Here is a 26,116-nt window from a genome sequence, read left to right as displayed (position 1 = left end):
ATATAATGACATTATACACAATAACATAACACGTATTAATTTTATCTTATTTGTGTTCTCAATTAAGATATAAAATTCATATGCGCAGAGATTTTTGACTGTTTTGTTTTAGAAGAATGCCTGGTACATAATAGGTACTCAATAAATGTCTGTTGAATGAATGAACGAAGAGTAGAAATGCCTTGAAATCTAATGGTATCATTTTAACATGGGTAAAAAGAGTCTCCAACCATCCTCACCAGCTAAATCTGGCTAATGTACTGAATTGACTGGAAGATTCAGCATGAATGAATACATATTCTGATCAAGGACCAAAAACTCCACTGAGAAAGGAACACCACCAAAGAACACAAGATAGAGAGGACGCTTTTGTTTAATTTCATTGGATCTGGTCTGCTTTACCAGCAGGTGCAATAAATCAACACACATGTCACTTCAGCAGTATCTTAGGTCATCATCGGAAAGGAATTTAGTCTTCCTGCAGTATATACCTGAAGGTAATAATATATTACAGACTTGTGTCTACTCTCTTAGGTATCTTTTTGGTTTTAAAACTTATAAGCTTATCTATAGTCTAATTTTACTAAGCTCTTCCAGTACCCTTATGGCATGGTCCCTCACCTGATTTTATTGTCTAGGCTGATGTCATCAAGGTGAGGAGGTGACATTGGTGACTGTGCCACTTTGTAGCCAGGGCTAATGGAAAGAAAGAGACCTGATGTCTACCCCCAGTTCTGTTACCAACTGTGGGTTTGAAAAGTCACTTTACTCACCAAGTCTCAATTTCCTAATAGCTAGACTGGTCCTTCTATTGTTTTCTCCCATATTAATGGGCAAAATGAATAACTTGCAATACATCTTCCTACTGTGGTAGAAATTGAAGGTGATTCTTATGGATCTTAAACACAAAATGATAGTGTATTTGCTTAATTAACATCTTCAGCAATTAATTAGTGTCCCAAACCAGAAGCTGTAACCAGGAATAACTCCAGCTCTGAATAACAGAACATAAATAAATGTTTTGATTCTATTAGCAATGAAGCAGAGAATGCCAGCAAATATCTTTTGCAAGGAATTTCAATTACATGGGATACAGTGCTTTGAAAATAATCATTAAGTTTATCAGTGAAAAAGCAAATGACACCACATACTTGTAATAGGGCTATTGTTGTCATCGCCTGGGGTCCATGACAGCTGAACACTCCTGTCTAGTTGATCCGTCAATTCTAAATCAAAGGGAGGATTTGGGACATCTGTAGACCAAACACACACATCATAGTTAACCACCCGACCTTAGGAGGTTCTCCTTTACTCATGATACTATTCTCGGAGGGGACTCTTAAAGACACAGCACATGTAATGGCCAGTGAGCATGCAACTGAAAGGAAATGAAAACAGCTGAGGCTGCTGGGAACACACACGCACACCCAAGAGAACCCCTCAATGAGCTCTGCTTGCTTCTCTTTGAAATGAAACTAAATCCCTTGTCACCAAAGCCAGGGGAGGACATGTATGGTTCTCCAGCACTCTCAGTGCGTGTCTTCTCATAAACATAGAGGAGCACAAACAGAAAAATTAATACGGAAGCTGAATTTCTAATAAATGGGAAACAGAGAATAGGAAATGCTGAAAAACAAATACAGGCAAATGTACGTACTATTAAAAGAAAATGCAAGTGTTCTTTCTGAAACATGCTAAATTACAGATTTGGGGGCACCTGAAGAATATTTATATTTTTAAGGGAATTCTAAAATTGATGCTATGCAGGTAGACCTCGGCATGCAACCTTATGTGGACGCTCAGTACAAGTGAGTCAGGCACACAGGGAGGTGTGTTTATTCTCAGGTGTGTCCTCTCAGAGGACACCAGGGTACAGATGCCTGTTGGGACGAAGGTGTCTGAGGAGCGTGTCTGCCTCTTCTAATGGTGCTTCTGAGATCTAGAGAGTTAATGTTCCCCCTGGGTCTTTTCCTGACCTTGCTCTTGGCAGTGACTCTGGCTCTTGGGGGAGCCAGAGGCCATAGAAAAATATGAGCACTTCTTTCCTACCAGTAAAGAAGCAGTAAATGTCTACAAAGGACAGGTCTTCTATAGCATAATTCATAATACTATGTAACATCCAGCTGAGTTTTCACCACAAAATTAATTTTTGTATTTATATGTTGAATAAACATGAGGGTTCTTTAATCAAAAAGATTTCGGGAAAAAAATTGATTTAACTTCCCAACTCAGAAAAATCATGTGACGTGAAAGTGTCCTCCTTTTCGTCTTTCTTTAGTGATTTATCTTCTGTGAACACAGTGAGTTGGTGGTTTTCTTTGATAGAATGGTCAAATGTTGTACTAAGCATCCATTGTTTTCCTATGTAAATTTCTTGAAAATGGAATCCCCAAACAACATTTAGTTTTCCAGAACAACTTTTAATAGATTGAAATGAAAACCTAAGTTGTGGAATGATATTTGAAATTGCTTTTTCAGTCTGTAAAATATGGACGATAGCTTTTGAAAAAGCACTATGCTACTTTACAAGGAAATGCTGTCAAAGAGGGACTTTTAGCAAATGAAATGACTTTGCAATAACACATGAAATACTTGGAAGCGAGTGGCAATATATTCAGTGAAAAGTTCCAGAGTTATAATGAAGAAATGATTTATAGCAGTAAATGGACAACACGGCAGAACACCTGACAGAGCCCTTTTCCTTAAAGAAGCACAATGACATGATAGAGAAAAGAAAGTAATGGACTTCTTCTGTACATGTGAAATTGTTTGAAACAAAACAGAGAAAAGGACTCATATTAGTTTACCGTAAATGGGAGCTGGAGTTGGAGTAGGAGCTAGAAAGGACAGTAATATAAAGGAGTTTAATCAAAATTAGTAGCGGACAGATATAAGATAGCACAAGAAGACAAAGACTGAGCATGATTAAGATTATAAACCTGAGCCTTACGCTTAGCTGTGAGACACAGCATTGATAAACATGCAGTAACAACATAGGGGGAAAACCCCTTCGATTTTAAATAAAGGTAGATCATTTCCCCCCAGTTTTCTCATAAAAATATCACTAATGTGCTTAACCACCATTTTACTGCAGTGCTGCTACAGAGTATATTTATACTGAAATTACTGGCTCAAGGGCATCTTTCACAGAAGAAAGATGTGGGTATTTAACTCACCTATAAAATGCTAAAACTGTAACAAGCAAACAGTTACTACTGACAATTTTTCCTTTCAACCTAAAACAGGGCAGCCAGCTGTGCTGTACGTGTTCTAGCTCTTACCGACAACGCTGAGCACAGCATTGGCCGAAACGCTGTCCAGAGTTGTGTTGGCCACACATGTGTAGGTCCCACCATCATCATCACTGACATCAGCGACCACCAAATGGTCCTTGTCAACAGTGAACCTGTAATCATCACATGCTCAAAGCGGCTGGAATGGACATCCCACCACACCCAATGACGGTTTTCCTGGCATGAAAGCAACTGTGAACTTGGTAAAAGGGAAAGATGATAAAGGTTTGCAGCACATTAGAGCTAAAATCCTATACAATACATGCCACTTTGATAGTGATTAAAGTTGGAAAACATTTTGAATGAGTGAGAAGCTTGGGTTAGAAGTGATGTCAAGTCATTTAGTCTGATGGCTTTCAACCACGCCTCTGGAGTTTTTAGGAGCTTCCTTAAGACCAGGGGCCTCTAGAGCTGAGCGGGGGCAGCTCCAGTTACCCTGAAAAGAGGGCTTTCCTAGGCTTCTGCTGCTACCACTCAGCCAGCTCAATTTCTAACAAAGTGTGTATTTTTAAATAATTTGATATTAATTATTATTTTTTTTAATCAAACTATAGTTGATTTACAATGTTTCAGGTATACAGCAAAGTGATTCAGTTTTATATATATATATATAATACTCTTTTTCAGATTCTCTTCCATGATAGGTTATTACTGGCTATTGAATATAGTTCCCTGTGCTATACAGTAGGTCCTTGCTGTTTATTTTATATATAGTAGTGTGTATCGTTAATCACAAATTCCCACATAGTTCTTTTAAGGGCCATTTACAAGCAACAGGGCACCATTTGGGCATAGTTGAAAGAAGCCACAGAAACCATTTCTACCAGCAGACAACACTCCTTCCTGTCGGGGTGATGCTTGTAGCCCCTCTGCATCAGCTAAAGTTCTCGTCTTTGACTCTGTGTACTTTGACAAATCGAGAGCCTCACCTGGAAAATGGGCATGACCTTTCTTTCATACCAAGCTAAAGCAATACAATGTGCTCAGGCTCTTTCAAATTCTTTACCTGTTTTTTTTTTCTTCTCCTCCTTCTACTCGCTTTAGGTAAAATGAAAACTCCCCATCCAAAAAAAAACTAGTGTCCTGTAAAACACTGATGAAGATTCAGGCTCACTCTGATGATTAAAGAGATCGTATTTCTGCTTATTTGTAAAATGGGAATGAAAACATCTGTTGAGAGTGCACGGTACAAGTTAGAAAACAATGGATGTTGTTCAAAACCTGAAAGGTTTTTCACATCCTGAATTACACAGGAGACCAACACAAAGATAGACAAACATTCTCAGGGTCTTATTTCTATAACTTGATACCTTTTTAGGTCCAAATATTCTATAGCATGAAGAGAAAATGTATATCTACTTTGGAGAGAGAGCAGACTTCAGAAACTTTAAAAACATAACCATTAAGTTACTGTGCAATAAACCTTTAGTTCAAGAGCAGCTTAAAGAGAGAAGGAAGAGAAAGGAAAGAAATTGTCTTCAAATACCTTCCGTCACTGGGCAGCTCCCCGTGGTCCTTCAGCCACGTGACGGTGGGGATTAAAGTGTGATCGTGTTTCACTATGCATTCAAAGGACACCGTGCTCCCTCTTTGCACCACTGCATATTCAGGCTGTTTAATGATCCTCGTTGGATCTGAAATGGAAAGTTACCGTTATCCATTGCCAAAGCTGGAGAATTTAACAGAATCAAGACATAGAGAACAGACTTGTGGTTGCCAAGGGGGAAGGAGGGTGGGGGAGGGAAGGAATGTGAGTTTGGGGTTAGCAGATGCAAACTATTACATACAGAATGGATAAACAACAAGGTCCTACTGTATAGCACAGGGAACTATATTCTATATCCTGTGATAAACCATAATGGAAAAGAATATGAAAAAGAATGCATATATGTATAACTGAATCACTTTGCTGTACAGCAGAAATTAACACAACATTGTAAATCAACTATACTTCAATAAAGAAAATTTTTTTTTAAAAGCTGGAGAATTTGCTCAAAGTCTCATAATACTGAAAAAGTGTTTGCCACCTCTGCCTCACCTTTGATCTCTAAGTGAATGTCATTCTTCGCCATTCCTAACTTATTCCTTGCAACACATGTATAAGTTCCTGTACTGTCCTTCTGGGCCACAGGAATTTCCAAAGTTCCATTTTCATGTAAAACATAGGTATCTTCACGAAGAGCACTCCCTTTAGCACCTTTAAACCTTCATTATGAAAATGATCACAAAGAGGAATAAAAATATTATAATTTGAAGTCAGACATGAAATGCCCTGTTCAAGGTCCAACACACCACACGATCTGCATTACAGTATCAAGGTCAGAGACGTTTGGAATCTGCACAAGTATATTGCATGCTTGTAAATCAGGGGGGTTAATGCAAAGACAGATGTCAAACTGGAGAATTCAGTGATAAATGGTGCTTGAAGAATTAGGATGACAATACAAAACACTTAATTTGTAATTTTCATTATAAGAGATTCATAACTTAATAAACACATTATTACCTATTTTATCTCTAATAAGTAATAAAATAGACACAATGAAGACTGCTCTTTTTGACCTTTCCCCCCTGCTGTGATGTGTTTGTAACTCCATCTACACGTTACAATTCTAAAGAGATTTTGACTTCAAGGTTACAAGGGTTGTACTTTTGAGAGTATAAATAGGAAAATATTCAGGGAAGGAGAAGAAGAAAGTACGCATGTAAAGTATGTCCACATTGAGCTTCCAGGTTAGTGTCAGACAGGAGAAGTGAGGATGGATGAAAAGCCGTGTGAAACTAAGCGTTAATCCATCTCCTTTGCTAGGAAATTTTCTGCAAAAGCATCCGTGTTTGGGCTTTAATCCTACACCTGGCTTTAATCTCACACCAGGAAGTGGAGCCCCACATAGTGTCTGGCACCTGATAGACAATCCATAAATGAATGTTCCAATTTTCTTTCACTCATTCTTTCTGAGCTGCTGCCTCTCCTGGCCTTGTCTCTTTCAGCTCATGCTAAAGCAAGCTGCGAGGATGACCAGGACTGATACCATGAGTGGTACGTGAAAAGGGATGGTCTAAAGAGGGAGTGAAAGGATACAGGGGAGCTTGGCTGTATGGGCTTCCCTGGTGGCGCAGTGGTTAAGAATCCGCCTGCCAATGCAAGGGACACGGGTTCTACCCCTGGTCTGGGAAGATCCCACATGCCACGGAGCAGCTAAGCCCGTGCGCCACAACTACTGAGCTTGCGCTCTAGAGACCGTGAGCCACAACTATTGAGCCCGAGTGCCACAACTACTGAAGCCTGCATGCCTAGAGCCTGTGCTCTGCAACAAGAGAAGCCACCGGAATGAGAAGCCCACGCACTGCAACGAAGTCCCAACACAGCCAAAAATAAATAAATAAATAAATAAAGTTTAAAAAATAAAGAGGGAGTGAAAGGATACAGGGGAGCTTGGCTGGCTCCAAGCTAGGACACTCAGTGGGAGAGGAACACTGGTAATAGCAAATTCTGTTTTTTAAGCTTATGGACCCTGTGTCTGCTCCAAATGATATTTTATTACCAAGGAATGTCCCCCAACCCGTCCCTCTCGCCATCATTCATGACGTCCCGGGTGATGTCCGTAGCACTGTAAAATACAGCCACTTTAATTTCTTTCAAAAACATTTACATATCCCTCTGGGATGGACAAAGCGTGCTGCCAAAGAGATCATCCATGTGACAGTATTTACCACAGAGTGAGTTGTTAATAAATATTTGTGAATACATTTAATAATTAATAGGATGATGGCTTCTGCACTGCCTTTTTCCTGTCTGTTCTCTAAAACCCCACATATTGAGAAATTTGAAGGCTTTGGCAAATGTAAATATGACAAACAGATATGGCCACTACTTACCACTCGATGGTAGGTAGAGGAGACCCAAAGAAGGCACAGTCTAGTAAAGCAGGCCTGTTTGCAATGACTTGATAGAGTGTGTCTGCAGACGTAAAGATTCGTGGTGGCTCAGCTAAAAACGTTTTGGAAAGGTAAAGTAAATATTAAAATAAAATAAACACTTAGGCCCACCCGTATTTTATTGTATTTTTTTTCAGGCCATTAGAATCCATGTTAAGGCACAGCCAATGTATCTCTCCCCTTATGTTCTCAGGCAAGTATGACCCTGCCAGTCACTCAAAGTGGAAAAATACAAGTTTCCTCCCTCTGCCTCACGTCCTGAATCTTAATCAGGCACAGTATTTTAATAACTGATTTCTTTATCTATATCTCCAACTACACTGTGAGTTCCTTGCAGGCAGGGAATGGGACTTTTTATTGTTTTCTCCCCATAAACCAGCACAGTGTCTGGCACAAAAAATAATGGCCAAATACACTTTTGTTGGATGACTGACCCATCAGAACCTCGGGGTAATAATGGGGGGTGGAGGGGGGAGTGGTGGCGAACATCCAAGCCGGCAGAAAAAAGGCAGAATGTTGATGACTCAAAACAGCACCAGAATCAAAACTGCTTCCTCTCCCTCCACCAACATCTTAACCGCTCAGCTCTTCCTGTGATTTACTGACCTTCATTTCAAGCATGAGGGAAAAAATACCACATATCGGTTGGCTTCCTGACCCTAATTTTGTTTGAAAGGGAACCTACTCCACTTACAGGGGTGAAATATAATTCCCCGGCATCATGAAAACAACTCTCACATAAATTCTTAACAAATTTGGTATTTTAGTAGTTTCGCCCCATATGAGAAATACCATGTTCACATAAACCCAACCCTTTCAGAGTATGTTTATGTCACCGTTTTCTAAACATATTATTATGAATTGATAAATAAATGTACATCTGTGACTTAGGTCATGGCCAAACATTACGATTAATGACTTACTTTCAAAAATCAGAATCATGAAATTGTCATTCAGCTTGTCAGTTTCTAAGGATGGAACAAGCAGTCACATTCAGTTAGGAAGAGCCCACCCATGCCTTTTTCCTTTTGAGGGGTTTGACACAATGTAACTGTCTATGAACAGAGCAGCCTCTTTGATTATCTCTACAATGAGGAATCTGCCTTTGTAAAAACCATGTTATGAAAGAACTTTAAGGCCAGACTGTAATTTCCTTTAGGGCAAGGTTTGTTATCTTATCCATCTTTGTATATCCCTTACAGCTCCAAGTTCTGTGCCACTGCCTAGTAGATGCTTAATATATTTCTGCTGAATGAATGAAAAACAACAGCGGTCATTAATTTAATTTGCCATGTCTTTAATAAAGGGAGAGCTTACCCAGGACATTTACAAATGCATTTGCCAGTAAATATCCATATTCGTTAGAGGCATTACACTGATACACCGCACTTGATCTTTCTTGAACGTTTGAAAAAATAATGGTATCGCCATCTATTCTTCTGCTGGGGTCATCAGGGGCAACTGTTTGGGTGTAAAAATAAAAAGTATATATTCATTCCTCTTTACTTAAAAGATGTAAAGCTTGAACTCTAATTTACAGTAAGTGGAAGACTGATCTAGGTATACGCAGTAAGAAAGAGAAGACCAACAACCCAAGCAGAAACCAGTTTTCCTTCCTCATAATTTAGTTATCACTTATCATCATGGGTATATGCTTGATAACCATTTAGTTTTAAATGGATTGATTCTTTTCAATATTATTTTGAGAGACGCAGGGGAAAAGAGCAACACGTTAGGTGTAAACTGCAATACAAATTCAGAAAAACATTACCTTGACCTACTAGAGAATGGACTTGAGGATATGGGGAGGGGGTGGGGTGAGATGAGACAGGGTAAGAGAGTGTCATGGACATATATACACTACCAAATGTAAAATAGATAGCTAGTGGGAAGCAGCCGCATAGCACAGGGAGATCAGCTCGGTGCTTTGTGACCACCTAGAGGGGTGGGATGGGGAGGGTGGGGGGGAGGGAGATGCAAGAGGGAAGAGAAATGGGAACATATTGTATATGTATAACTGATTCACTTTGTTATAAAGCAGAAGCTAACACACTATTGTAAGGCAATTATACCTCAATAAAGATGTTAAAAAAAAAAAAAAAATTACCTTGTTCACAAAGAAGTTATGGTTATTTTTGAGGAGGCAAATTAATTATCAAGAGGAGACAGCAAAATCTACTCCAAAAATAGAAATCCTTTAGATCATCCAAACCTGAGTCTTTTAAGAGCCTCTTATTGAAATAGATTGATAAATAAAAAAATATGTAAACAAATATAGGGCTAATAATCAAATGGGAAAATATGTATTTTCTTGTTTTGACAATTCCTGAGGCTGAAGTAGAAATAAATTATGTGAGATTTCTCTTAAAGGCAGCAGTTTCCACTAAATCTCTCAAATACTTAAAAAAATGTCAAGACCAGGATTGATCCTTACTGAAGCAGAATGGAACAGGTTGGTAATATAATATATGAGAATTCAGTCCAAGGCATGCCCAACAATTTGGAAGTGCTGTGCTATTGGACCTATTTTCCTTTTTGTGAACACTAAATCTTAGGCTGTGACATTACAAGGCTTTAAAAGTACACTAAGCACTTCCCTGGTGGCGCCGTGGTTGGGAATCCGCCTGCCAATGCAGGGGACATGAATTCGAGCCCCGTTCCGGGAAGATCCCACATGCCGCGGAGCAACTAAGCCCGTGTGCCACAACTACTGAGCCTGCACTCTAGAGCCCGTGAGCCACAACTACTGAAGCCCATGTGCCTAGAGGCCGTGCTCCACAACAGGAGAGGCCACCGCAATGAGAAGCCTGCGCACCAAAACAAAGAGTAGCCCCCGCTCACTGCAACTAGAGAAAGCCTGCGTGCAGCAATGAAGACCCAACGCAGCCAAAAATAAAGAAAAAAAAGTACACTGAAAGGGGTAGTAGGTGTCTGTCTCAGCATGCTGATCAAAATCAAATCTAAATAACAGCACCCATATATTCAATATCCTGTGATAGATCATAATGGAAAAGAATATGAAAAAGAATGTATATATGTAAAACTGAATCACTTTGCTGTACAGCAGAAATTAACGCAACATGGTAAATCAACTATACTTCAATAAAGTAAATTAAAAAAATAAATAACAGCACCATTCCTCTTAAACTGCTCTTGCACCTTGAACCACTTAATAGCCTTTACTTTCATTCTAAACACCCTTTTTCCTCTTCTTTTTTTTTTTTTTTAAAGATTTTTTTGATGTGGACTATTTTTAAAGTCTTTATTGAATTTGTTACAATATTGCTTTTTTTTTTTTTATGTCTTGGTTTTTCAGCCACGAGGCATGTGGGATCTCAGCTCCCCCGACCAGGGATTGAACACGCACCCTCTGCATTGGAAGGCGAAGTCTTAACCACTGGACTGCCAGAGAAGTCCCCATTTTTCCTCTTTGATGGCAGGAAAGGATGGGCACCTAAGACATATTTATCACTGCCTTTAGACTCCTTTATCACTTTAAAAAGCTTCAAATAGCTGGTTCGTCTGTGGTTTATTAATGAAAATAAATAATAAAAATAAATCAAACTATAGTTATTTATCCTTGTTTTATCACGCATATTCAAAGTATCATGCCTACTTGTACTGCGTTAGCTTCTACTGACGCTGAACAAGTTACTCCAAACTTAGTGGCTTAAAATCACACAAATTTACTATCACACAGTTCTGTATGTAGTTGTATGTCTGACACTCTGACCACAGTCAGTAGCTAATTTAGGAAATCATCTTAGATGCTCCAACTAGTTCAACTAATGATAGGTGAGCCAAGATGCTTTGAGTTGGCATCTTAGCTCACATCTGCTGTTTATGACTCTAATGATTTCAAAATGGCCTTAAGGAACATGTTCTTTGTAACCAGAAGAAAAATACAAGTTGCAATTCCTTTGACAGAGTATAGATTTCCTCAGTTAATGACAGCAGAGGACTGACACGCCACACTAGCCTAGGAAGCGGACTGGTGCTGCGGCCGGCGGCCAGGTGCCCTGAGAATGCAGCATCCCTCAGCGCAGCCCGTGTTCCTTGTCCCACATCGCAAGTCCAGGATCATCGGGGCCTTTCTGACACATACCCTCAGCAATGTCTTTCCGCTGCCTCAGCAAGGCGTGCTGGTACAGAGCAGCATTTTGGGAATCTCTTTCTCTGTCAATTATTCTTAGCACTTCTGGACCCAGTAGTTGAGCGCTCAGTGCTGGGCCTCCTCAGGGGACTCCCAGCGCCCACGCCGTGTCCATTCTGACTGCACCTCTGTGGACCCAGCAGGCGTTGGAGGGCCAGGAGTCCCTCCAAATTCCTTGAATATACTAAGCTCTTAAAAATTACATCACCGTGTGTTTAATGGGTATAGAGTTCTAGTTTTGCAAGATGAGAAAGTTCTGGAGATCTATTTCATAATAGTGTGAATGTACTATAACACTACTGAACTATATGCTTAAAAACGGTTAAGATGGTAAATTTTCTGTTATGCATGTTTTTTTTAAATTGAAGTATAGTTGATTTACAATGCTGTGCCAGTCTCTACTGTACAGCAAAGTGACTCAGTTTTACACATATATACATTCTTTTTTCAATAATCTGTTTTTGTGTGTGTGTTAGTTTCTGTTGTACACCAAAGCGAATCAGCCATGTGCATACATATGTCCCCATATCCCCTCCCTCTCGAGCCTCCCTCCCATCCTCCCTATCCCACCCCTCTAGGTCATCACAAAGCACCGAGCTGATCTCCCTGTGCTATGCTGCTGCTTCCCACTAGCTAACTATTTTACATTCCATTATCGTTTATCCGAGGAGACTGGATATAGTTCCCTGTGCTACACAGTAGGACCTGTTATGTGTTTTTTTAACCACAATAAAAAGTTACCTCACCATGAACATGGAAGACTAGTTCAATTCACAAAGCCAGTAGGACGATCTTCCCCTAGTAGGGATTCATCAACCACAATATACACCATTTAAAAGAGCTTTTATGTAGCTCACAGCTGCATTTTTTTTTTTTGCTATCAACTCTTTCCGATGTTATTCTTTGCTTGAGAGGCATCTGAGTGTATCTGCCTTATTTCTGCTAAATGGTGCAGCCTCCAAATATTTATTTTTGGCGAGGTATTTAGAAATTAAATAAACCCTTTAGGTGAGAGTATTAAGAGTGGAAAAGCAGATATTTCTCCATGGGGGTTTGGTCTCCATTCTCCTTAAGCACTTACTAAAGAAACACAAGCAAACCCAGGAACTCTCACGGTGACATATGGAAGCTCAACGGGTACTGGACAAAGAATCAAATTGCTAGTGCAGAGAGACTTGAAGCCTTTGGACTCTGTGTCCTGGCTACTGGGTGGGAGTAACTCTCCAGTATCCAAACCCAAATTACTCAAAGGAATAAGAACTAATTCTGGGAATAATCAACTTCTATTGCCATAAATGCACACTGGGGAAAGAAACTGAAGAGCATAGAATTACCACCATACAACTTAAAGCCCCAAAGATAAGGTTCAGAACTGGGGTGACAGTCTCCCAACAATGGTTTCTTTTATTCTACCTCTCCTGACACAGCTGGCCAAAACCATGAACGCTTCCAACATTTAGAAAGTGAGAATAATAACAGTGAGTGCCACCTTACATGTAAAAAGTACTATCAAGTTTTAAAATATTTTTTATATCTGTTGCATAATTTGATTTTTAAAAGAGCCTTGTGGTCTACGGCCATACTACCCTGAATGCACCCAATCTCGTCTGATCTCGGAAGCTAAGCAGGGTCAGGCCTGGTTAGTGCTTGGATGGCAGACTACCTGGGAATACTGGGTGCTATAGACTTAAAAATAAAATAAAATAAAAATAAAAAGAGCTTTGTGAAACAGATTAAGTAGATAGTAGTATATGCACCTCGGAGATGAGAAACTACAGACTTAATGGTTTGTTTAATGCCTGATTACTGCTCAGATTTTCTGAGTTAGTCTCCTTTATAAACATCTCCTGAAATCTGAACGTCTGAGCGTAATGTAGAACAAATCTCTGCGGAAAGAGATGACTTTTCTTCTCCATCTAGGCATTCTATCCCCTATAAGCGATGTCACTGAGCCCTTTACTTTTTAAAAAATAATTAATTAATTTATTTATTTTTGGCTATGTTGGGTCTTGGTTGCTGTGTGCGGGCTTTCTCTAGTTGCAGCGAGCAGGGGCTACTCTTCGTTGCAGCGCGCGGGCTTCTCACTGCGGTGGCTTCTCTTGTTGTGGAGCACGGGCTCTAGGCGTGCAGGCTCCAGTAGCTGCGGCACGCGGGCTCAGTAGTTGCGGCGCACGGGGTCTAGGGCACACAGGCTTCAGTAGTTGTGGCGCACGGGCTCAGCAGTTGTGGCGCACGGGCTTAGTTGCTCTGCGGCATGTGGGATCTCCCCGGACCAGGGATCGAACCCGTGTCCCCTGCATTGGCAGGTGGATTCTTAACCGCTGTGCGACTGGGGAAGTCCCTGAGCCCTTCACTTTTGAGAAAAGGAAGAAGAAAGATGCCTTGGTGGAATCTTGGGTCGATCCTGGACCACGCCTCCATTCCTCTGCCTGCTCATCATGTGTTACTGGCTTTCAATCTCTTCCTCCCATGCCAGCAAAATATGTAACTGTGGCAGGAGGAGGTCTTCTGTCCATTCTTATTCCCTTCATTCCATCCCCTTCTCATCTTTCAGAGAAAAGGGGTCTTTTAACGTAATAATAGTGTGATCTTACATATGCTCCATGTGGAAGGATCTGAGAGATCTACCCCAACTCACATGTGAGATCATTAAAGATCTACAAGTGTTAGGCTCTATGCTGCCTTCTAGGACAGGGACAGGAATCTCGGTGTCCACAGTCTTGACCTTGGACATTTTCTTTCTGATCCTGGGTTCTACTTCCACATCCTCCCAGACACTGCGGGTCACACAATAAAAATCAAAGTTCTTTTTCGGCACCAGCACCTCTGCAGCTGTGTTCTTTTTCCTGACTTCTGCAGATGTTTAAAAAAAAATTTTAGGTGGTTTTGGACAAATTCCATATTTAATAAGTCTGCTTTTTGCTTCAAGGAAAGTTAAAAGTAACCTGGCCAGTCCTGGAGGGACAGAGCTTTGGAAGATACTGAGATTAGAGCCCAGGCTCTTTTTGAATGAATTCTTCCGGTTTTGTAAAACAGTAGGTGCCAGGACTGAAATGCACAGTCACAAATCAATAACATTGTATTTTGCTGGCACTTCCCTGGTGGTCCAGTGGGTAAGACTCTGCGCTCCCAATGCAGGGGGCCGGGGTTCGAACCCTGTTCGGGGAACTAGACCTCGCATGTATGCCATAACTAAAAGATCCCACATGCTGTAACTAAGACCCAGCACAGCCAAAATAAATAAATAAAATACATATTGAAAAAAACCACTGTATTTGGCTAACAGAACCCAAGTCTGACCCCTCCCCCTCCTGATCTAGCTTCTCCTTTTACAGTCCTTATGTGCCCTTGGCAGCCAGAGCCCGCAGAGGTGGGAGGAGAGAGTGGCAATGTCCTTAGGTGATTGCCCACAAGTCAGGAGTGGGCAGGCTGTGTATCTGGTACTGTGGTCCCCTGATAATGTCTCTGTTGTGTTGCAGCTGGCGGCGATGTCAGGCACCTGGTGGGGGTGCTGCACGATGATACTGCAGAAGCACAGCTATTCCCTGTCCCTGCCCCTTGGCAAATGGTCCACCCAAGGTTTCTGCAGCGTCTTAAGTAGAAGGTGTCAGCAAGCCAGCCTGTGCTCCCAGCTAACCTCTGGTGTCTACTCTAGTCTCCCCTTGAATCCTCACCATGCCAACCCTGTGCCACTATATACTATGGTAAATTTTGCTCTTTCCTGCTACCCCTGCCTCTCTGCCATCCCTCCTCCTTGCCCTGTCATTGTTGAAAGCATCTGTGGGCTGCAAACTCAGCAAACTGCAGATGAGAAACAAGCCCCAGTCTCTTGTTTCCAGAATGGGACCCAAACCTCAAAGGCAGTTCTGTTTAGAGGCGTCCGAATTCATGGGCAGGGTGGACAGGGGAGAAGCACGAGGCTCTTCGAATTCTACCGATTTGGGGACAGTTTTCTTCTTCATTTACTCCCTCTCCCTTTCCTGGATCAGGAGAGGTCCACACAGGGCGGGACAGGTAGGGTTCAGTTGGAACGTAGCTGTTTAAGACTTAGTATCTACAAATGAACTTATCTATGAAACAGACTCACAGACATAGAAAACAGACTTGTGGTTGCCAAGGGAGACGGAGGTGTGGGGGAGGGATGGATTGGGAGTTTGGGATTAGCAGGTGCAAACTATTATATAGTGAATGGATAGACAACAAGGTCCTACTGTATAGCACAGGGAACTATATTCAACATCCTATGATAAACCATAATGGAAAAGAATATGAAAAAGAATGTATATGTATATGTACAACTGAATCACTTTGCTGTACAGCAGAAATTAACACAACAAAGGGACTTCCCTGGTGGCGCAGTGGTTAAGAATCCGCCTGCCAATGCAGGGGACACGGGTTCGAGCCCTGGTCCAAGAAGATCCCACGTGCCGCGGAGCAACTAAGCCCGTGCGCCACAACTATTGAGCCTGCACTCTAGAGCCCACGAGCCACAACTACTGAGCCCACGTGCCACAACTACTGAAGCCCATGTGCCTAGAGCCCATGCTCCGCAACAAGAGAAGCCACCGCAATGAGAAACCCGTGCACCGCAATGAAGAGTAGCCCCTGCTCACTGCAACTAGAGAAAGCCCATGCACAGCAACGAAGACCCAACACAGCCAAAAATAAATAAATTAAAAAAAAAAGAAATTAACACAACACAGTAAATCAACTATACTTGAATACAATTTAAAACATTTTTATATTAAAAATTAAAAAAAATTTTCATTAAAAATTAAAAAAAAAAAAAGACAGTGTCTAGCCAAGAAGTCATTCAGCAGAAGCTGTAGGTAGACTAGCGGCTGAGGGTGGGGATGGGGAACAGTGGTGGCCCTGCAGTACCATCGTGCAGAGAGCTGTGAGGGTCCCCCCCCCGCCGGCGCCTCAAGCCCAACGTCACCTTTCAGTTCCGAGATTCCAAACAGTAATCCACGCACTTTTAGCTTGGCTACCAGATGTGGAGAAAGAAACCTTCCAGGGACACTTCTCATCACCTCGGTATAAATACACAGCACCTGCTCCCAGCACTGTGGGGCAGCCTGGCGGCCAGGGCCCCCGGCTTTTTTGCCAGACCGCACGGGGTTTCTCTTCCTGCTCGCCCACCAGAATGACTGCTCCGAGGCGCGCCAGAGGCCAAGGGGCCCTGGATCTGCAGGCACCGTGGAACTCTCATCCTAGCTCTGCTGAGCCTCCTGTTTTCCTTCCAGCGTGCACTTAACACATACTTTGGGGATGGAAGAAATGAACTGATCTGGAACCTGATTTGAAAGATTTTGTTCTGGACCCAATCAGATGATTCGGGGTTAGGGCAGACAGGTTCCACTTGTCTCCAGGGACCACTGTCCTGCACCCCCTGTCCCCAAAATGCAGGCTTTTCACTGTTGATCCTCCCCCCAGATATTTCATTTAAAGGGGAGTGTCTATGAGTACAATTTCAAAGCTGACTTTTTAAAGTCTAGTTGACTTACAATATTAGATTAGTTTCGGGTGTAGAACATAGTGATTCAATATTCCATAGATTATATTCCATATAAAGTTATAAAATACTGGCTATAATCCCTGTGCTGGACATTACACCCTTGAATCTTATTTTACACCTAGAAGTTCAAAACTCATTACAGCTGCAGTTACAGGGTTCCCTGAGAGGCACCACCTGTGCCCGGTTTGGAAGGCTCACAAGCTGAGCCCATCAGGAGGAAAGATCAGCTTCCTTATTTTATCTCCCCTCGTCCTTGTGTCACTGACCCACCTACATCTCCATTTTCCCCTGCTTATGATTGCATTCTGGCTGCGGAGCTTGAGGATTTATCTTTCCAACATTCCCTGGCTCCCTGGCTTTCCTGCTCAGAAATGATGGATGTCCCCTCCCACCTGTCAGTTTCCCTGAGGCCAGACCTCAGGGGCACATTTAACCTTCCATAAACTGGCACAGAACCTCTGAGATACAAAACACAGTGCCAAAGTGCTGAGCACGCACCATCCTTTATGCCATTCTGAACACATTCCTAAGAAAATCAGATACTCTACCAAAAAACTTACTTTTCAGTTCTGGGCTTTCTTCCACTTTTTCTCAGTTTTCACCTATACGTCTCTGAGAGTGGCAACAGCTTCCCAATGCACAACCCCAAATACTCTCTGCAGTTTTTCCTGATCCTGATCCTAGCTAAAATTGGGAATGGAAATATCCAAACCCGAAATGCTGGCCTCCTTAGTGTCTGTGTTCTCCCAGGAACTTATTTCCTTTTACAGTAAACACAGGCTGTCTGTTTCTGAGGATCCGATAAGTACTGTGTTGTGTGACACACACTCCTAATAAACACTCATGGAACCAGGTCTCTCACCCCCTCTAGACCTGCAGTGGTTAAGACCTTGATGGTGAGAAGAAGGGACGTGTGTCATTTAAAATCTGCCAGCAGCTTTCAGATCCATCTTAGGGTGAAGACTATTTCAGGAAAGCCAGTTTAATGGACCTTTTGGGTATGTAAGAGTAGAACCAATTTTTGATTCTCGCTTGGAGGCAACGAGGAGCTAAGCTGCTCTACATCATAATCCTGAAGGTTGTCTTTATTGGGGGTAAAGAATATCTTTGCAGATTATTATGCTACTGACTGGGAGAGTGAACCTGAGGCTGGGTTTTAAACAGAAACCAGTTCTCTCTCTCTCTCTCTGGGTCTAAGAGAAGGTCTGAACTTCAAGAAGGGGAAAATGTCCAAAGATTCGCCTCTCGGTAGCAGCTGGTGGTGAGCGGGGTCAAGACAAAGGAAAGGCAGTAGGGTGCCTGTGAATGGCCACGGCTTAGGAATCCGGGAGCAGAAAGATGCAATATCCGTTTTAAGTTTTCTTTGCTATAATTCCCTTATATTATGCTCAAGCCTTTAACCAAGTTTTGTAAAACTGGTCTTTGTTGTGATTTAGAAGACTGATGGAAAGCCTGTGGTCACACTTTGGGGAACTGTTCCTGGCAGCGGGGGGTGGGCAGCCTGGACAACCTGGCTGAGAGACAGCTCGAGTGGTCCAGGGAAGGTGGCAGAAGAGGTGACACGTGGCAGCTAGGACCATACAGGTATCGCTCAAGGATGAGCTCAGCAATACGGAGGGAGGGAAAACTGGTCAAAGATGGAGCACCCAGCAGAGGACTGGGGTCAGAGGATGTGTTCTTCTTTGGGTATTAAATGGGATGGTGACCTTTCAAGACTGCAGAACGTGGGAACATCTGGGCTCTACTTAGGAATGAAAACCTCTTTAAATTAAGACAGTTGTATTTCTTATTCTTGTCATATCCACTGTCTCTATTCCTAGCCTCCCCATCCATCTCCTCCGACTCCTGTGATGTTTCCACAAATCACTTGACATTTTGAACAAAGAAGATAATCTGAACTTTTCAGTGATGTTTATTTCTCACCCTGTCATTCTTCCTATGATCCATGTAAAAAACAGAGGAAATATTGCCAAGCTCCAACCAGCACATACCGTTACGTTAATAGCATAAACGGGACTTCCCTGGTGGTGCAGTGGTTAAGAATCCGCCTGCCAATGCAGGGGACACGGGTTTGAGCCCTGGTCTGGGAAGATCCCACATGCCGCGGAGCAACTAAGCCTGTGCGTCACATCTACTGAGCCCACGTGCCACAACTATTGAAGCCCACATGCCTAGAGCCCATGCCCCGTAACAAAGAGAAGCCCCCGCTCGCCGCAACTAGAGAAAGCCTGCGCGCAGCAACAAAGACCCAACGCAGCCAAAAAAGAAAAAAAAAATAGCATAAACGATTCGGTCATAATAAATTATATCTAAAGGTAGTAAAATTAAAATCTAAAGGTAATTTCATGCCTCTGTTTAACTTATATATGGCTTCCTTCCTTAAGCCAAGTTATTTTATCACCATTTGTACCCTGTGGAGATGTCACTATGCTCCGAAAATACACTGCAACTGAAGCCACTCAAGGAAACTTACTTTCTATCAGGACTCCATTCAATAACCAGCTAATTCTGGGTTTGGGGTTGCCATTAGCTCTGCAGATCAGGGTTCCATCCTCTCCTGGGGACAGCACAAGATTTTGAGGTGCTATGATCCAGTATGGAGCCGCTTTGTGAGGAAAGGAAAAAAAACCCACAAAAAATTGAATCAAATAAGTAATTCTAGCAAACTTAGTATACTGAACTATCTTAATAAAAATAAGTATTTTGCAAAACATTTGTTAGTTTCATTTTTTTAGAGTGAATAGATTTATGCTTCAAAGAACACTTCAGATTTTCAGAAGAATGTTTAAGAAGACTCAGTGACATCTATGTATTATTTCTAGAGCCTTTTGATTCAAATATCGTCATCTTGTTTTACATTACGTTAATCAGACATCGAAGAGGTAACAGATTTCTCTAACACTGTAGAGGAATTTATAGGTACAGATAGGGCTAAGAAACATGAATTTAAAATCTGAGCCCTGTAGAATACATACAATTATAAATCTGAGCCCTGTAGAATACATACAATTATAAAATTGGGAAGCAGTTTTTAAAGCTTTGCATTTTTGAAAAGCTGCCAAGTTAGTATAGAGTGTTCTTATAAGCCCTTCACCAGCTTTCTCTTACAAAACCATGGAACAGATACCAAAACAAGAAATTAACACTGGATACCATCAGCTCAACTACACACTGTATGAGGATTTCCCCCGTTTTTCCCCTAATGTCTTATTTCTGTCTCAGGACCCTGTCCTGGACACCACATTGTGTTTAACTGTCACATCTTCTTAGTTTCCTCCGATCTGGAAGTTTCTTGCTCTTTCCTTGTTTTTCATGAACCTGAGACTTTTAAAGACAACTAGTCAGTTATTTTGTAGAACATCTTTTTTTTTTTCTTCTAAATAATCAAGAGCTTTTTGGTTATTTTTTGTAATAAGGAACATCCTCTTTTCATCATTATCAGGACAGAAATGGAGAAAAGTGAATATATGTCCGTGTTAGCCATAAGTGTTACATATCAATGTTAATTACTAGCCCAACACTATAAATAAGTTCTCTATCATCTCTTTTTTTTTCATGAAGAGTTTCTTCCTTGAACATCCTTCCAGACTTACAAAGGAGAACTAGCCAACTGAATTCTTTCAGGGATAAATCAAGCTTACTAAATTGCTTAATCTTCATATTTCTCCTAAGGTATGTTCTCTACTTCTTATCTGTAACTAAAATATTTTGTGAAACATTTTCAACATGCTCTCATTCCTAGAGAATGTTTCTACCAGTGACTATTGAATTCTCCTATAGATCAATGGGAAGGTTTTAAGTGAACAAAAGCTTTTCCATCTAAGGTCAAATTTAGTGATTTCTGAGTGAAGAACTCCTGAATTTTTAGATTATAATCACCATCCAACCACCGCCATCAGTATCATCAAAATTACTTCTTTTTTAAAAAAAGGTTATACTCCATTTACAGTTATTACTAAATATTGGCTATATCCCCCGTGTTGTACCATAGATCCTTGTAGCTTATTTTAAACATCATAGTTTGTACCTCTTAACCCCCTACCCCTTTACTGCCTCTCCCCACTGGTAACCGCTGTTGTAGACGTCCATCATATCTGGGAGTACATGATATTGACATGGCTTACTAGTGGTTATATTAACCTTGATCACTTGGTTAGAGTGATGTCTGCCAGGTTTCTCCACTGTAAAGTTATTATTTTCCTGCTTTCCATGTTCTATTCGTTAGAAGCAAGTAAGTCCAGCCCTCACTCAAGGGAAGGACAATTAAGCTCCATCTCCTTAAAGGCACGAGGAGTAAAGAATTTGTGGACATATATTAAACCTGCTTCAGTAATTAATTTTTGGGGGGTGAGGGGAGAAGAAACACTTTGAGGCTATGTAAATATCCTGTTTCTCCTTAAAGGTCCATCCCGTAATTTTAGCACTCATCACTAGCTCTTGCCTACAGCAGTTATAACTGTGGGATTCTAAATGTGATATCCTATTTCCTTCATTCTTTCTACACTTATTAATTGGAATCCTCTGCAAGGAAGATCTGAGGGAGTGAATTTTTCACCTGATTTAGATGCACTATAAGTAGCAATGAGAAGAGATTCAAGGTGCCAGGTATGTTGATATAAATTACATTATTATTGAATATAATCAAAGGCATTTTGATCGAAGACTCAGGGATTCTCAATGGAGGCAAGAGCCATGTATTTTAGACAATGATATACCTTTAACTGTGACAGAAATGATATGATGGATGGCTCCTAGTGCATTTTTGGCTATACACTGGTAATTCCCAGAGTCTGCTTCTGTAACCTGAACAATCTGCAGAGTTTTCTTAAAGTTCCTATAAAATGTCCGGTTGATGGGGAGTGTTCCATCTTCTTTTATCCAGTAAATAATTGGGGTAGGCCTGATAAGATGAATAAACAATAACATTACAAGAAAAGAAGTTCACCTAGCTGCTTTTGAGGGTGATTTTCATGCGAGCTTGTCACAAACATAAAGGTCATGAGGAATATATAGAGATTTACACCAGCACCACACTTTTTAACTAGCACCACACTTTTGTAAGTCATGCTCAAAACCTTACATTTCAGTCTGTAAGTTACCATTTTCACACAAGCAGAACTGTGCTAATTTATGGCACACTGTGAACTTGGACTTCAGGGATCTGGTGAGAATGGCAGCAAGACTTACTTGACTGAAGGGACCTAATTATTTTCTTCAAAGTTCTGATCAGTGAGGCACTCTTGGAAAATTTTGCATGAAGGGACTATGTCAATCAAAAGAATGACCATAAAATTAATGACACCGAGTTATAATTTTTTTATCGGCTAGAGTTAAAAATGCCAGAGAAAGAGCTGATATACATATTTGTGCCCGTGAACTTTTCACACATTTCCATATCAAATGGAAGCACCTCCTTATCTTATAATAGGCTATCTGATGACGTGAAAGAAGTGATTAGAGGAATCGTGCTCTTACTTTAGTTTCATTATTAGTGATATTTTAAAATACCAACTGACAGAAGTAGGCCCAACTCATGTGTTACTCATACCATTTCTCACCTACGTTTCTTATTAAATCATGAACTATAGAGGCAGATGAAAAGCCAGACATAGGCTTAGAGTTAAAAGGTCTGCTTCAAAATCCCAGCCTTATCCCTAAATTGCTCTCTGATCTTGGATCCCTGACCTTTCTGGGCCTCAGGTTTCTCTGCTGCCTTAATGCGCATAATGATGCTTGTTTTGATCTGGTGACTTGAGAAGGTTTTCATGAGGGTAAAATAAAAATCCATTCAATACATTTACTGAGACTAAATTATAGACCAAGCACTGAGTTGTGTGTTGGGAAGATAAAGATAATAAAAAGAATGGTCCATGCCCTCAGGAAGATCACAATGTATTTATCATTAGAAATGCAAGTGGGATTAATGGATTGTAGAATTTTTTTCATTTGTTTGGTTGAATAAAAATAATGGAACAGATACATTTGAGGAACTGAATTGTGAGTAGTGTGATTTCCTGACACGGCCAGCAGAGGCCTCCATGTGCCTCCGGAGGTAAAATTATTCCTGGAGGCCAATTCTGGGATTCTAGGAAGGAATGTGGACTTTCAGTCACCAGGCCAAGGACAGCACAGATCATAACACGTGATCACAACATGTTTCCGAGATTCCAATCAATGTTTTCAGCAAATGTGCCTTATCAGTAGTACTTGCTCTGTGCCAGGAGTAAGAGGGAACTATATAGAGAAGCTCGCCTTGAACGTTTTCCTAATCTGGGACTCCTGTCAAGGGCACATGCGTTCTGGGGGTGGCGTCAGTTTTGAGGTCTGCACAGATGAGACATCTGCAAAGAAGCTGGGCTGGTGACTGGTCACTAGGAAGCAGTGGTTGGGACAGTGTGCCAGGGAGAAGGTTAGGTCCTGTGAGGCCATGTTTGCCTCTGCTGTTAGGAGAACAAGCCAGGGCTAGACTGCTAGAGGGATGTGAGAAACTCATGGTCAAGAGCTCCGTTGCCCTGCTCATAGCCAGCAGACCCAGAGCTGTGAACCCAGAGCCGAGCCGCCCAGCAGATGCACAAACAGGGTCAACTGAAATCAGTCGGATCTAGACTGTTACAGCACAACTGCCTTGCAGACCTGCAGACAAATGATCAGTGATAAACAGCTATTGGTTTTAAGCCGCTAAGTTTTGAGATGCTTTGTTAGACAACAGTAGCAAAATAATAACCTGAATTATAATCAGAGCAGTCAGAAGGTGATTACTGATACTTATCTCAAAAGGAACACTATTAACAAAATATTTTAATAACATGGAATTTATATGGCCTGTTTTGGAAGGAATTATCACATTTTTCTTGATGCTTAATGGAATCAACATAAGACAATGACTGTTGTTATGATATTAACGCCTCTCTACCAATCTACTATGTTTACATAAGAAGTGGACATCAAGACAGTGTTAACTCACAGCCCTTCTGCAATGCACTCAAGTGAAAGGACATTTCCTCGTAATTCCTCTTTGCGACTTGCATTGCCTTCTGGAGTTAAAAATGTTGGTGGCCTCTCTCTATGTGATTTAGCTGCAAACAAGAAAATCAATATGCATTCAGAGTTATGAACACGGATTTCTAGAAGCCCAGTTCACTGTCTAAGAATCTAATCCCTTTGCAAATCCACTTAGCATTTGATTGTGAAATTTGTTAAACTAACACATACACACTCTTTGCCTTGCAAATAGCCATCACTCACTCAGCCAGAAGCAACAACTATTTTGGTTGCACAAGCATTAAAAATAAGAACTTTTTTCCTCTTGTACATTTCCCTAATTTGGGTTAGGGGTCCTATGAATTTTTGGTGAGTTGGTAAATTTTCAAAATGTAGACATAGAGAGGAAAATCATGTTATCAAACCATCCATCTCTTAAGATGAGTGCGCACGTCAAAGTGAAAATGAGCTGTCTATCTTCTGGAAGATATGACGATGGAAGGGGTATTTTGCTTTACCCTAGGGACAACATTATAGTCAATTCCATTGATTAATCGTGAAGATAAATCGTGGTGAACATCTAACATATCAAAACTGCAAGGTTTATGGAAAAGAAAACAAAACAAAACACAACTAGAAAGTGACTGCAGAGGTGTGGCAAATTGTGTGCCATAAATTAAGGGTGGACTTAAAGCAATTGAAATTGGTTTCCTCGACAAAAACGTAAAAAAGGGCTCAAGTCAGAAATCTCAGGAAGATATCTACAGACTACCTTCATGTTTTATGTAGTCCTTGCCTAAATGTGGCCTTATCTTCTGATGGCCTCTCAGAAAAACTTAAAGTCGAAATCATACCATCTTGAGGTTCTAACAGCCCTTTACAGTGTTCAACACTTTAATGTATTATCTACTTGATGCTCATAAAAACTGAAAAGGTAATATATGAATTCTTCTCATTTCTCAGAAGAAAAAACTGAACACCAGAGAAGGTATTACTGGAGATAAATTAGAGTTTTCCTTAGATTTTACCCCTCTGAAATCACTTTGGGAATGATTTTGAGGCCCATATTTTTCAGGAGGATTTTAACATAAAATAAGATAAAATGAAATAAGGTAAGATAAAATAAGGCAGGAGTTGTGATCTGTTTACTCTGGTCATTGATAGTACCTTAATGTTTTTTACTTCATATCTCAAAGGTAAAAAATTAATAGAGCAGAAATTCTGCCTTATAGATAATTAAGAGGACCCCATATCCAGAACCCATAATTTTCACACATAGACTCTATATCTGAGAGCCATATTTCCGTTATGGAAATCAAATTCTTTTCTTTTTAAAAGAATGAAGTTAAATCCTCTGTTTTTAAAAAGATGACTTCCACTGAAGACAGTCACTCGATTTTAAACAAAACTAAGAGAAATACTATTGCTAATTATACGACGTTGATAAGGTCATGTGAAAATAGATGGAAATACGATGATTTACTATCAAAATCCACTTAATATTAATTGCAAAAGGTTACTAAGACATTGATGTTAGTATTTTAGCAGGTTAACGCACCTTGCCAACTCTTATTTAATTCATGAGAAAAGTTTATGAGCCAGACAAAAAATGAAAAATGTAATTCTGAACATACACGAAAGATTTTTTTCCAAATCTTGTGGAATGGTTCTTTACATGAAAACAGTTATAGTAACTTTCATTATTATACATACAACATGGAACAGGTTTTAGTGACATGTTTGAGAGCTCAGAGCTAAACTTCATATGAAACATACATTGATTCTAGTGGTATTAAACATGGAACTAGGAATTTCATAAAGAAATAAGGTTGAACAGCCATGGAGGTGAAGTTAGTGAACTAAATTCTACAATGAAGGAGAAATATCAGTTACAATCACCATAACTCACCACCATAAAACTCAGTGTCACTCAAATTAGCAGCTATAGTGTCATTCAATTCATCCACTGAAATAAACAGAATATTATGAAGAATGCAAAAAGTAGGGGGGAGGGGACTGTAAAAAAAAAAGTATTGGGCAACAAAAGCAAACATATATACCTATGCTGACCGAGCACCGTCCCTACCAAGTAAAAACAGTGCTTTACATTGTATAGAACTATTTCATTAATTCACTCAGCCACCCCCAACCAGTAATATGTGAATATATAACTGAAGCAGCAGGACTCCCAATTAAAGGCATCGTGGAGCATAAAGCACTCACAAATGCTCA

The 26,116-nt window shown here is 40.7% G+C and overlaps 1 protein-coding gene across 18 annotated transcripts in view; it reads right to left on the bottom strand.

The window, feature by feature from the left end:
- Nucleotides 1-26,116, bottom strand: part of NRCAM (neuronal cell adhesion molecule) — a 318,604-nt gene that overhangs the window by 45,844 nt on the left and 246,644 nt on the right. For 7 of the 18 annotated variants that reach the window (XM_082399714.1, XM_082399728.1, XM_082399724.1 and 4 more), the window contains 11 exons: nucleotides 25,794-25,850; nucleotides 23,868-23,979; nucleotides 21,619-21,803; nucleotides 19,377-19,508; nucleotides 8,550-8,693; nucleotides 7,173-7,284; nucleotides 5,332-5,498; nucleotides 4,780-4,927; nucleotides 3,282-3,406; nucleotides 2,808-2,837; nucleotides 1,152-1,253 (listed from right to left, as the gene is read on the bottom strand). In XM_082399714.1, coding sequence (XP_082255840.1) covers nucleotides 1,152-1,253; nucleotides 2,808-2,837; nucleotides 3,282-3,406; nucleotides 4,780-4,927; nucleotides 5,332-5,498; nucleotides 7,173-7,284; nucleotides 8,550-8,693; nucleotides 19,377-19,508; nucleotides 21,619-21,803; nucleotides 23,868-23,979; nucleotides 25,794-25,850 — 1,314 coding nt within the window. The remainder of the gene's footprint in view (nucleotides 1-1,151; nucleotides 1,254-2,807; nucleotides 2,838-3,281; nucleotides 3,407-4,779; nucleotides 4,928-5,331; nucleotides 5,499-7,172; nucleotides 7,285-8,549; nucleotides 8,694-19,376; nucleotides 19,509-21,618; nucleotides 21,804-23,867; nucleotides 23,980-25,793; nucleotides 25,851-26,116) is intronic. The other 11 variants (XM_082399727.1, XM_082399717.1, XM_082399718.1 and 8 more) reach the window with 3 other exon arrangements.

The sequence above is a fragment of the Balaenoptera borealis genome, assembly GCF_965194805.1.
Source record: "Balaenoptera borealis genome assembly, chromosome: 7".
Classification (NCBI taxonomy): Eukaryota; Metazoa; Chordata; class Mammalia; order Artiodactyla; family Balaenopteridae; genus Balaenoptera; species Balaenoptera borealis.
The sequence above is the reverse complement of the archived record's forward strand: the minus strand, read 5'-3'. Positions and strand labels throughout refer to the sequence as shown.